Source organism: Camelina sativa, chromosome 7, assembly GCF_030686135.1.
Source record: "Camelina sativa cultivar CO46 ecotype springtype chromosome 7, ASM3068613v1".
NCBI classification, from domain to species: Eukaryota; Viridiplantae; Streptophyta; class Magnoliopsida; order Brassicales; family Brassicaceae; genus Camelina; species Camelina sativa.
This window is the reverse complement of record NC_141886.1, coordinates 1,773,355-1,786,128: the sequence shown is the minus strand read 5'-3', so window position 1 is coordinate 1,786,128 and position 12,774 is coordinate 1,773,355. Positions and strand designations below refer to the sequence as shown.

At 33.3% G+C, this 12,774-nt stretch overlaps 2 protein-coding genes, 1 long non-coding RNA gene and 1 pseudogene across 5 annotated transcripts; 2 read left to right on the top strand and 2 right to left on the bottom strand.

Annotated features, from left to right (window-relative positions):
• Nucleotides 1-1,614: 1,614 nt before the first annotated feature.
• Nucleotides 1,615-3,035, top strand: LOC104699864 (uncharacterized). Its single transcript, XM_010415259.3, has 4 exons — nucleotides 1,615-2,080; nucleotides 2,216-2,374; nucleotides 2,459-2,567; nucleotides 2,657-3,035. The coding sequence occupies exons 1-4, from the start codon at nucleotides 1,691-1,693 to the stop codon at nucleotides 2,866-2,868; spliced, it is 870 nt and encodes a 289-aa protein (XP_010413561.2). The 5' UTR covers nucleotides 1,615-1,690; the 3' UTR covers nucleotides 2,869-3,035.
• A 1,938-nt stretch (nucleotides 3,036-4,973) lies between these two features.
• LOC147940732 (uncharacterized) lies at nucleotides 4,974-6,954 on the bottom strand. Of its 2 annotated transcripts, none has more exons than XR_015560756.1 (4): nucleotides 6,748-6,954; nucleotides 6,559-6,622; nucleotides 6,387-6,446; nucleotides 4,974-6,032 (listed from the first exon to the last, which is right to left on the bottom strand). It is a non-coding gene; the product is annotated as an uncharacterized LOC147940732 (long non-coding RNA). The 2 variants fall into 2 exon arrangements; XR_015560755.1 differs by having other exon boundaries at nucleotides 6,541-6,622; nucleotides 6,748-6,925.
• Nucleotides 6,955-9,344: 2,390 nt separating this feature from the next.
• LOC104699863 (uncharacterized) lies at nucleotides 9,345-10,848 on the top strand (annotated as a pseudogene). The gene is made up of 4 exons (XR_015560754.1): nucleotides 9,345-9,765; nucleotides 9,937-10,093; nucleotides 10,196-10,304; nucleotides 10,495-10,848. The product of XR_015560754.1 is annotated as an uncharacterized LOC104699863 (transcript).
• LOC104699862 (transcription factor DUO1-like) lies at nucleotides 10,816-12,129 on the bottom strand. Its single transcript, XM_010415257.3, has 3 exons — nucleotides 11,886-12,129; nucleotides 11,521-11,788; nucleotides 10,816-11,439 (listed from the first exon to the last, which is right to left on the bottom strand). The coding sequence occupies exons 1-3, from the start codon at nucleotides 12,092-12,094 to the stop codon at nucleotides 10,987-10,989; spliced, it is 930 nt and encodes a 309-aa protein (XP_010413559.3). The 5' UTR covers nucleotides 12,095-12,129; the 3' UTR covers nucleotides 10,816-10,986.
• Nucleotides 12,130-12,774: the final 645 nt, after the last annotated feature.

The window sequence follows — 12,774 nt, the reverse complement described above, 5'->3', positions numbered from 1 at the left end:
ACTCATCCTTTGATATGACCCACAAATCTCAAAAAAGGTAAAAAAAAAAATATATAAGTAAAGAACAATGACGTCCAACCCCCATATCGTAAAGGTAGCTATAATAACACAGAGATATCAGCTCAACAACAATGTCGTCAACACTAGAGAACATGGTTGGGTGACACTAAGTGAAAACAGATTGAAACTCACCAACCAGATCTGGAACAAAAACATTGAATTGCCTATTCGAACAATAAGATCCGTCAAATTCAGTGACTCAGTTACTTAATTCTCTAAGCAAATCTAAAAAATTTAAAGCAACGACCAAAAAAAAAAAAAAAAAAAACAGATTTGAAAACAAAATTGACAAAAATCTCAAAATCAAAATCAAATTCTGGAGTAACTTACGTAGCAATCGTCATCAATGGTGAATATATACTTCTTCTTAGACATCTTGTATCCAAAGCAGCGACAAGCAGAATCCGTAAAGGAGATACAAGAAGCTTTTGGTAAGGCTGAAGGAATGGTCTCCACATCTCGAGGAAATCGAGGTTTCTGATAGTCGAAATCACGATATCGAGCTCATCTTTCAACAACGCTGTCTGGTTCACAGGGATTCCAACAGTGTTCGCCGACTCAACCATGGTTTCAGGGGATGAGATGAGATCGGATCGCATCGGTTAGGTTAAAGATAGGTTTAGTTATGTAATCGGGTTATAATCGGTTAGTAATCCGGTTTAATAGGGTTTAATTTGGTTAATAAGGTTTGTGGTTGGTTAATCAAAACAGTAAACCGTTATAACCAAAACGATGAGAAATTAGATGAGAAGTTTAAGTTTGATGGGGAAATAGGCGGAGAAGTATGGATTCGGGGGAAATAGTCGGAAGATATAAGTCCGAAGAAGAACTAGTAAGAAGGCAAAGATCGATGGGGAACTGGCACGATATGATAGTTCCGAAGAAGAAATAGTACGTCGGTCCGGAGTAGTTTAACGATCAAGTATTATTAATAATAATCCAGCAATATTTTATTTATACTTTTTATACAATGACCACAGGCTTGCTTCGTCACTCCATTAATCATCAGTTCATCACCTCCACTCGCTTTAGTCCCTTGTTTTATCCATCCAACTCTAGATGCAGTAAAACCAAAATTTTAAGGGTTAATAACAGCATTTAGACTGTTTGGACTAGTTTTTACATATTGGTCCTTTGGTTATGCATTTATTACATTTAGTAAGAAGAGATTTACTAGTGGACCTTTTATATTCTAAAGTAAAAATAAACTAATAAATCATCCAAAAGGTGAACCATATAGCTTAATTCTGTAAATTGTCAAAATCTAACAACAAAACAATAGGTTAACTTTGTTAAATATAATCCCATTATTAGCCTTTAGAATGTAGTATTATGTTCATGCTTAACGCTGTAAAAGGTTTTAGTTAGGAGTTCAATTGATGTTTTTGTATCTATTATATCGGATCATTCGTAGTGGTTTCTTATCATGTTGGATTTTTTATAGATGTAAAGTTCCTAGTACTATCAAGTCAACGAGCGAGTCGTGTGTTTAAGAATAAACTTAGTAACTTTCTTGTGTTATAAGCTAGCTTCCTCGCAATTTCCTAGTGTGGAAAAAGATATCCCATTGCACTTCCTTAACAAGTTTAACGTAAAACAGAAGGAACTCAAATACTCTTCTTGCATCTTTATGTATATAAATACATCCCATTTCTACTGCCAAAGGCCACACAGAGAAAGAACAATGGAGTCTGCTAAATCATTAAACACCTATAGCCACCAAAATGTCATCGTGATGCGTCACGGTGATCGACTCGACCGTTTCGAGTCACTCTGGACTTCAAAAGCTGAGAGACCGTGGGATACACCGCTTGCTCAGGACGGTATGGATCGTGCCTTTAGAACCGGTCAGAGAATCCGGTCTCAGATTGGGTTTCCGATTCACCGTGTCTTCGTCTCCCCTTTCCTACGCTGCATCCAGACCGCTTCCGAAGTCGTTGCCGCTCTCTCTGCCGTCGATTTAGATCCCAAAGCCATGTCGTCTAAAGACGTCCTTTGCATGGACAACGCTAAGCTCAAGGTCAGTCAAAATATCGCTCTATATATTTGTTGAAAGGACCAGACCTAAGTTTGTAGTCTAGTGCATGGTTTTATGGTTTATGCTAGAAAAAGAGATGCTTTGTGCTTATTATATGCCTTGTTTCCTCTGCTTCAGGTATCGATTGAATTTGGATTGTGTGAGGTACTGAACACAAGCTGTATGGAGATTGAAGTTGTTCCCGAAGATGGGAAATTTGATTTCAAGATTTCAGATCTTGAAGCTATGTTTCCTAAGGGAACAGTGGATTCTAATGTGGATATGGTTTATAAAGAGGTGATATATTTTTTCTTTCTATATATTTTATTTTGTGTGACGAGATATATATAAACTTAATTTATATATTTCTGAATTCCTTAGTTGCCACAATGGGGAGAATCTTCACAAGGGTTCAAGGATCGATATTTTGATACAGTGAAGGCTCTCGCTGATAAGTACCCTTCTGAGAACTTGCTCATTGTCACTCATTGTAAGCAAAAACAGGTTTTTTTTTCTTTGTTTAGTTTTAAATCAAAACTGACTTTTTTATAATCTTTGTGGGTGGAAAATTAATTGCAGGGGGAGGAGTAAGTGTTGCACTTTACAACTACTTCAAAGATGCAACTAAGTACATGGTAGATTATTGTGGTTCTGTTGAAATGAGAAGGCAGATTTTGAATAGTGATGATGATGGGTTTGCCAAATTTGAGGTGGTTACTAGTCATGGAGTGTCTTACAAGGACAACAACTGCCCAATCCATGATCATGTTGTAAGCCAATCTCCGGTTTAGCTGGTTTGTTTGTGAACATTTTTGGTTTCACTCTTTTTTATTCAATATACAGTAAAACCTCTATAAATTAATACTCTATAAATTAATAAATTTTGCTGGTCCAAAGTCGGGCCAGTGTAAAAATTAACAATATTCGATAAGATAATAAGATAATAATTTTTTTGAAATCTCAATGTAAAATATGGTCCCAATAATATCATAAATTAATAATCATGTAAATTTTTTTTTATATATATATATACTGATATAATAGTGTATGTTTCTCCTAAAACTCATTTCTATAGAACATTTGTAATGTTGTATTTTCAAACTATAATGATATCTCTAAAATATTTTACAACATGTCATACAAATAATTAAATTTTAAAGTTTTAATTTTTAGATATGCATCATTTACAATTTGATAATTAGACAGATTATTAAAATATGAGAATTAATATTATTATTATTCATAAATTTGAATTTATGTATGTCATGTGTATAAGTCAATTTGTTTATAGTATTTGTAATTTATTGTCAATAATGCTTTATAAATATTACAAGTTCAATTCCTAAACCATAAAATTTATAACATCCGAAAGTTTAATCTTATTTTGCTATAATTGTTCCAATTCATAATTTAAAAAAAAACAATTAAAAATATATCTATAAATTAATATCACTATAAATTAATAAAATATCTTGCTCCCAACATTATTAATTTATAGAAGTTTTACTGTATACGCTTATATGATGATGTTACAGTGTTGACCAAAAAAAGAAAGTATTATGATGTTTAGAAAGTATCCCAACCATCTAAGTTTATATATTTTATTATTAGTAAGTAAATTTTGCATTAATTTATTTTGCTTAGAATATTATATATATAGTAGTTTTTTTCCTTTTATGAGATTAATATTAAAATATTTAATTGTTAAAATTACATTAACTTGAAAAAAGATTGAACAAGTGATGCCAAACTTACGAACCAAAGACAATGCAATGGATATGACACCAAGCTCGGTTATTCTTCATTGTATTGCAATTTAACAATCAAATTTCTTTTATTAACCCGACCATCTAAGTTTATATATTTTATTATTAGTAAAATTTATATTAACTTATTTTGTTTAGAATATTATATATATAGTAGTTTTCTTCCTTTTATGAAATTAATATTAAGATATTTAAGTGTTAAAATTATATTAACTTGAAAAAAGATTGAAAAAGTGATGCCAAACTTACGAACCAAAGACACCAAACTCGGTTATTCTTCATTGTATTGCAATTTAACACTCAAATTTCTTTTATTAATCAGACCATCTAAGTTTATATATTTTATTATTACTGAGTTAATTTTGTATTAATTTATTTTGTTTAGAATATAATATATACAGTAGTTTTTTTCCTTTTATGAAATTAATATTAAGATATTTAAGTGTTAAAATTACATTAACTTGAAAAAAGATTGAACAAGTGATGCCAAACTTACGAACCAAAGACGATGCAATGGATAGGACACCAAGCTCGATTATTCTTCATTGTATTGCAATTTAATAATCAAATTTCTTTTATTAATCCCAACCATCTAAGTTTATATATTTTATTATTAGTGAGTAAATTTTTTTTTGTTTAGAATATTATATATATAGTAGTTTTCTTCCTTTTATGAAATTAATATTAAGATATTTAATTGTTAAAATTACATTAACTTGAAAAAAGATTGAACAAGTGATGCCAAACTTACGAACCAAAGACGATGCAATGGATAGGACACCAAACTCAGTTATTCTTCATTGTATTGCAATTTAACAATCAAAATTCTTTTATTAACCCGACCATCTAAGTTTATATATTTTATTATTAGTAAATTTTATATTAATTTATTTTGTTTAGAATATTATATATATAGTAGTTTTCTTCCTTTTATGAAATTAATATTAAGATATTTAAGTGTTAAAATTACATTAACTTGAAAAAATATTGAACAAGTGATGCCAAACTTACGAACCAAAGACGATGCAATGGATAGGACACCAAGCTCGATTATTCTTCATTGTATTGCAATTTAACACTCAAATTTCTTTTATTAATCCGACCATCTAAGTTTATATATTTTATTATTAGTGAGTAAATTGTGTATTAATTTATTTTGTTTAGAATATTATATATATAGTAGTTTTCTTTCCTTTATGAAATTAATATTAAGATATTTAAGTGTTAAAATTACATTAACTTGAAAAAAGATTGAACAAGTGATGTCAAACTTACGAACCAAAGACGATGCAATGGAGAGGACACCAAGCTCGTTTATTCTTCATTGTATTGCAATTTAATAATCAAATTTCTTTTATTAATCCCAACCATCTAAGTTTATATATTTCATTATTATTGAGTTAATTTTGTATTAATTTATTTTGTTTAGAATATAATATATACATTAGTTTTTTTCCTTTTATGAAATTAATATTAAGATATTTAAGTGTTAAATTACTTTAACTTGAAAAAAGATTGAACAAGTGATGCCAAACTTACGAACTAAAGACGATGCAATGGATAGGACACCAAGCTCGATTATTTTTCATTGTATTGCAATTTAATAATCAAATTTCTTTTATTAATCTGACAGTCTAAGTTTATATATTTTATTATTAGTGAGTAAATTTTGCATTAATTTATTTTGTTTAGAATAGTAGTTTTCTTCCTTTTATGAAATTAATATTAAGATATTTAATTGTTAAAATTACATTAACTTGAAAAAAGATTAAACAAGTGATGTATTTTGGTTTTTAAGTGTTAAGTGTTAAGATTACATTAAACATTAAGGGTTAGATGTTAAGGGTTAAAATTACATTAACTTGAAAAAAGATTGAACAAGTGATGTCAAACTTACAAACCAAAGACGATGCAATAACGAATCAAGCTCGATTATTCTTCATTCTATTGTAATTTAACACTTAAAATTCTTTTACTACCCGACTATATAAGATCATATTTTAATTAATGAATGATTTTTTTGTATTTTTTTAAAATTTATGAATAATTTTGGTATTTATTTCCTTAATTATTATATAATTCAAATATTATGCATTGTGAATGTTGTGTGACTTACCTGAATCAAGTAGAGCGAATGAGAAAACCCGAAGCACTCTTTAGTCTTTACGCGCATCCAAATCCAAATAGACCTGCAAATTTTCCATGAGATGCGTAAATAAATAGATGTTTTGATAGTAATAGTATATTACATCAAGTTTAAAAAGCATATACCAAAACTGAAATCCAAAGAAATATATAAAAAAACAATTCTTCATTTACACATCATCATCATTATTTATTATTTCTACTAGCCTACTGATATAACACGTCAACACATATTACATCCTATATACTCATTCATATACATATATCAACATCAATATAACCTACAGACAATAAGCACACAAGTCGATACAAAATACATACATAGTTCATCCTATTATTGACTAGAGAAAATCATCAGTAGTAGTTTAGTAGAGAATTGGTGAGAGAGTCAAACATACCTCAATCAAATTATGGAAACAGAGGAAACCAACCCAGTTTATTGACTTGTATATTGCAACCTACAAAATAAAATTCCATATTGCAAATTTATAATCGATCACACGCATGATAATATATAAACGAATTTTGAAATTCTATAGTTAAAGATCCAACTTGAACCGGAGACCAGACCCGAGAACGGTGACGTAATTTGATCAAGGCGAGACCTTTAGTAGCTAGCTTGCTTGCACCCGATCTGAAACCATGAGAATAAACAAAACAAAAAAAGTCAGAAAGAATGAACAGAGACCCTAAGCTATAGACTCCAGCAGTTGAATTAGATACTACGGTGAGAGAGATAAAGATAGAGAGAGAACGAACCTATGAGAGCGTTGATAGATCGGACCGAAGCTTAGCATATTCACGAACCATCCAGAAATAATACCACCGCAGCCATGATGATGAAGAAACTATGTATTTAGAAACAGAGGAACTTAGGACTCGAGTAAGAGAGAGAGATGATTCTAGATCGTTTTAGGGTTTTTTTTTCCTTTCTCCTAACTTTGATATCGAGAATACGAGAACCGTATTTAAAGAGAAGAGGTAAGGGGTTAATTAATTAAATTTGATCTTTTAATTTACAAAAATACTACCGTTACATACATACACTGTTACACCGTTTTAAAAAAGTTACCGTTCATATAACGTTCTTATTTGTTGACTTGTTGTAAAAAGGAAAAACACCAGTCACGCCGAACCGGATTAAACCGAAGTTAGCCGTCTCGATTCAGTCTTTTTATTGAAATCCTTAATTTGTGGTTACTATAGTCATGGACCACACAACGTCCCAATCCATATCCATGATCGTGTTATAAGCCAACCAAATCAAATAGGTTAAGCTGGTTTTGTCCATTACAGCTTAATTAGATTAGATCCTTTTGATAAAATAATAAAAATATTATATTATATAACCTTTTCGAGTAAAACTCAAAATAAAATAAAAAAACGAGACAATGTATTATACAATTACTTCCAACGTACTCTCAAAGGTCACACCAGGAACAATCAGAGCAAGAGCAACAATGGAGTCTGCTACTAAACCTAAACCCCGATGGCTACCAAAATATCTTGATGATGCGTCACGGTGATCGCATTGACAAAGTCGATCCACTCTGGCTCGATACAGCCGCCAGACCATGGGATCCTCCCCTCGTTCAAGACGGTATGGTTCGAGCGTTTCAAACTGGTCAACGGATTCGATCTCAGATCCACTTTCCGATTCACCGCGTTTTCGTCTCCCCTTTCGTCCGCTGCGTTCAGACTGCTTCCGAAGCTATCGCTGCTCTGTCCGCCGTCGTTTTAGATGCCGCAATGGGAAGAGCCAGTGGAAGGATGTACAGATCGATTTCTTAATTTGATAAAGACTCTTGCTGATAAGTATCCTTCTGAGAACTTGCTCTTAATCACTCACGGTACACTACACATTCTTTACTTTTTATCCGTATCAATCTCTCATTCTTTCTGCCTCGTTTCCTTATGAGTCTTATGAGTATAGTCACTAGTCAGCCCCTTTCTTCAATCAATTCATGTTTTGCTGGGAAAATGCAGGGAAGGACAACATTTGCAACCTTTGAAGGCGTAGATGTGTACGACGTAGAATATTGTGCTTGTGCTGAACTGAGAAGACAGGTCTTGAGTAAAGATGGATCTATTATAGCTGGAGGAGACTTCGAGGTGATTACAAGTCTTAGTCAAAGTGGAATCAAGTACAATTCCTTGAGTACCACAGACCAAACTTCTGTTTAACTCAATTGTGTGTGTGTTCCGGATGATCATGGCACTAGAAAGCCAGATATGGTTATCTAGAAACTTCTGGTTAACAGGACATGACCTTCACTACAAATGGGAACGTTACGCATACAACAAGAACAGTATTGTAGTCATACCAAGGAAAAAAAGGCTGATGTCATTCATTCAACCTTTAGTTTTTAACTCATGGATTTGTGGGAACTTATGTGTTGTTTCATTGAATAAGCCAATAAAACTTTTTAACTGAACGAGTAAACTTAACGTCAAATTAAAGACATATTCTCAGTATTTTACTATGACTTCACGCTAAGCAGAATAATTCATCCTTATTTTTGCGAATAACTTTTTGGAATTTGTCTATCTAACAAATGATTTCTAAATATGATTGGTCAAGTCAAACTATATTAAATAAGATTTTACGAAAGTCATTAGCGTGGGGTTTGTGACCAACTACCCCCTCCATTAAGGAATTGTTCGAATTCTAATTAAACTAGTTAAAATAAGTTGCAAATCATATGATATGACAGGGAGATATTAACATCCAGATTGTGTTAAGTAATCGGGTCACTATATTGCATCATCCCATTTAGTTTATTTGAAAGATCAGAGCCTTGTTTTGTCACGTCATTCAATTCATCACCAGTTCACCACACACCTATACATGTATTTGCTTCTTCTTTTTTGTTTACCCAATCTTTCTTTCTAAAACAAAAGCTAACAATATATATTATCTTCGTTTTGTTCACAAATATATATTATCTTCTTCTAAAAAATGAATGACTAGTCGTTAATACGATGTCGACATATGTATATCAGTATATGTGTAAGTTCATCGATAGAGACAAAGTATCAAATAAGTAGTTTTCCAAGTCATATTGTATACTATATCCTGCTTTTGTTTAGTGCGGTAATACAATTTGCATTTACAACAACAAAATGTTTATAGCACTTTTTCCAATACAAAAAAAAAAAGAAAATATTATTGTGTAATGGTGCTATGAACACATCATATTCTCGAATGAGAAAAAACCTTTGCAGTTTCCTAGTCTTTTGAAAAAGATCACAGTTGTTATAAAAAACAATTAATTTAAGGGTATTTCTCAACAATTTACTAGGAGTGGCACTTATTAATGTTATGAGTTATGACATATCCACAAACATTAAAAAGGAAAAAAAAATATAATTCCCCTTATAAATACGAATCCATAACAGTCGCATTAAACCGAAGAGAAAGAAGAAGAAACAAAAACAATGGAGTCTCCCAAATCTAACGTTGATGATGGCAGCTACCAAAACATCTTTGTGATGCGTCACGGTGATCGAATCGACAATTTCGAGCCACTCTGGGTTTCAACAGCCGAGAGACCTTGGGATCCTCCTCTCGTTCAAGACGGTATGATTCGAGCGTTTCGTACCGGTCAAAGGATCCGATCTCAGATCGCGTTCCCGATTCACCGCGTCTTCGTCTCCCCTTTTCTCCGATGCGTCCAGACTGCTTCTGAAGTCGTCGCTGCTCTCTCCGCAGACATTGTCGATCCCAACGCCATGTCTTCCCAAGACGTCCCTTCCATTGATACATCTAACCTCAAGGTCAGATCATCTTAATAAACCACAAAAGTCTTCATTTTTTTTTTGTTGAGTTTCAAATTTTTGTAGTCTAGGAAGTTGAATCGAACTGCGGTAACCATGATCGTTCTCTGTTGTACTAGTAGTATAAGATCAAATCAGCTGAGATGTTTATTATGTTTGCTTCTTTCTCAGGTTTCTATTGAGCTTGGTTTGTGTGAGATGCTGAACGCAGTGGCTATAAGGCGTGAGTTTGCTCCTAAAGATGGAAACTTTGACTTTAGTATTTCAGATCTTGAAGCTGTTTCCTGAGGGAATGGTGGATCATAATGTGGATATGGTTTATAAAGAGGTGCTTTTTTACTCTCTCTTAGGACCTTTTCAAGTTTTGATTTTTTTTGCATTGGTTTCTTTTTTTATACGTTGGTCAAAAACTTGGTTTCCTTCTGTTCAGTTGCCAAAATGGGAAGAGTCTGTTGAAGGCTGCAGAGATCGATATGTTAAAGTTGTAAAAGCGCTTGCTGATAAGTATTCTTCAGAGAATTTGCTCTTAGTCACTCACGGTATGCAAGTCTCTGACTTTTAGTTTCCACATCGATTTGTTTTTAACTTGTTGTGTATCTGTAAAATAACTCTTGTATTGATCAATTTCAATCCGTCTTAACTCAGTCAGATGTTAATCAGTTCCCTTCTCTGATGAACTATGTGCAGTTTCAATGTTGTTACCTTCTAAACCTCTTTTGAAATTTTCAGGGGAAGGAGTTGGAACTACATTTTCAACGTTCTATAAAGATACAACTGTGTATGAAGTAGACTACTGTGCTTACGTTGAATTGAGAAGAGAGATTTCAAGTAAAGATGGGTCTGCTAAAGCTGGAGAGTATGAGGTGGTTTTGAGTCATGGTAAAGCTGGAATTAGGTTCAGTCATGATCCTGCCCAGTCATGAACCTGTCATAAGCCAATCACCGGTTTAGTCAATTTGTCTTCAGTGTCCTCTGTTTCTGTACTTTTGATTGTATTTGAACTGCTTTTGTATGAATTGCGTTTCAAAGTTTTCATTCAATCGAATAAGATTTTATAAAAAAAAACAATACATCATATTAACAAGGAAGCAAGAATTGTCATTACATAGTTAGATTGTTGCTTGAAACATCTAGAAACAGTTCTTCATAGTTAATAGAACGCATCAAATTAGACCTAAACACAACACAAAGGAAGACCAATCTACAAGCAAGAAGAAGAATCTAAGGAGTCCGGATCGGATCAACTTGATCAAACATGTCAGCAGGGAAATCGTCTAAGAAAACATCAGGTTCTTCATCCTTTGAAACATGTCTGCATCTTCTCGGGGCAGGGGAGGGCTCAAAAAACGGTTGAGGAAGAGCGAACAACGGCTCAGAAGAATCAGCAGGTCCAAGTATATCGTAGTAAAAAGGGTCGTCAAGTCTAGCCAAAAGCTCTCTGCTTTCCGGAGAGAAGGGGATAAGAGCATGCTGATTTGCATCGTTAGGTGAGTCAGAGAACTCAGCTAGAACAAGATCAGTGCCAAAAGTGAAAGGCTGATGCTCTAACTTAATACCCAAATCGGGCAATCTCAAGGCTTTATCATCAACTTGATCAGAAGATGAATAAGGAACCTTCATCAACGATGAAGAAGAAGAAACTGTAATCTCTTCTTCCTCAATCAAACCAAAACCCTGAAACCACAAAGTTAAAAAACTCAAAACCCAAAAATAAAGTCAAAAACTTGTGAATTTTGTTGTGAATCATTAGATAACCTGAGTGGGATTGCAAGATTGACGGATTGGTTTGACGTGTTTGCCCTTGCATCGATGAGAAGAAGAAGAAGACGACTTAGAAGTGGAAGCATCAGAGGAGGAGTTATGAAGAATCCTAGCGAGTCTCTTTTGTCTGCTACTCCAAAAGTTCTTAACATCGTTATCAGTTCTTCCAGGTAAATACGTAGCGATTCTAGCCCATTTGTTCCCAAACTCAGATTGCAACTCAATCACAACCCTCTCTTCATCAGCCGATAACTTGCATCCACTTCATCCATGAACCCCCAAAACAACAAAACAAAACCCTAAATTTTAAAGCAAACAAATACACCTAAATTGAACAGAGAGAGGAGAAAGATGATTACTTTTTGAGATTGGGACGGAGTTTATTGACCCAACGGAGACGACAAGATTTGCCAGTGCGGTGAAGAAGACCTTTGGATCGAATGGAGCTCCAGTCGCGAGGACCGTATCTCTTAACATGGTTGATCAATACTTCGTCTTCTTCGGCTTTCCATGGCCCTTTCTTTATCTCTTCCTTCTTATTATTATTATTCGCTTCCATTTTCCTCATCTCTCTAACTCTCACTGATCTCTGTTCTTCTTCTTCTTCTCTTTGGGTTTTGTAGTGACGGTTGGATGCGGTTATCACCCACATTTACCCCCTCCACTCTCTCAGTACCCCACTCCCCAAGTTTCTCTCTCTCACATTTCGAATTTGTTAATTTTACTAAACTACCCTCGTGTTTTTTTTTACTTACATTATTAGCCCAGTACTAAGCCCAAATCAATTGAGCCCGTCTAAGGCCCCCTTTATTTTGTACATGCACGTGGGTTGTGACTACAAATTTTCTTAATCAAGATATATGTGGAGATTAGTGCGTTGAATGTGCGTGTGAAAGAGTTGTGCCTCTTTTTTTTTTACTCAAAACGTGCCAAATTCTATTTTATATCTCACAAAACAAGAAAACAGAAGAGAATAAAAGAGAGTAATGTCTTCTTATTATAAGTTGCAATGAGCAAAACGATAACGATATTAAATTAAAAAATGCTAGAACATGACTGATTTTTTAATACTGTTGATACCAGTCTTGAGCTGTGGGTTTCGAAAGCTGCATCTGATGCCTTCCTCTTTACGGTATTTAATTAACTTATTTGCTTCTCTTTAACCAAAAAACAATGGCTTAACCGGTTCTTTAATCTAAATTAATTTTCTTAATCTAGAAAAAGCAAGTCTAGTTTCTTTTTGGTCGG

Bases quoted from the DNA above. Each gene is read 5' to 3' on its own strand.
- LOC104699864 (XM_010415259.3), top strand. From the start codon at position 1,691: ATGTATATAAATACATCCCATTTCTACTGCCAAAGGCCACACAGAGAA. The intron at 2,375-2,458 runs GTGATATATTTT...TGAATTCCTTAG, and splicing joins TGGATATGGTTTATAAAGAG to TTGCCACAATGGGGAGAATC. The intron at 2,568-2,656 runs GTAAGCAAAAAC...AATTAATTGCAG, and splicing joins CTTGCTCATTGTCACTCATT to GGGGAGGAGTAAGTGTTGCA.
- LOC104699862 (XM_010415257.3), bottom strand. From the start codon at position 12,094: ATGAGGAAAATGGAAGCGAATAATAATAATAAGAAGGAAGAGATAAAG. The intron at 11,789-11,885 runs GTAATCATCTTT...TCATGGATGAAG, and splicing joins CTCCGTCCCAATCTCAAAAA to TGGATGCAAGTTATCGGCTG. The intron at 11,440-11,520 runs GTTATCTAATGA...TTGTGGTTTCAG, and splicing joins AATCTTGCAATCCCACTCAG to GGTTTTGGTTTGATTGAGGA.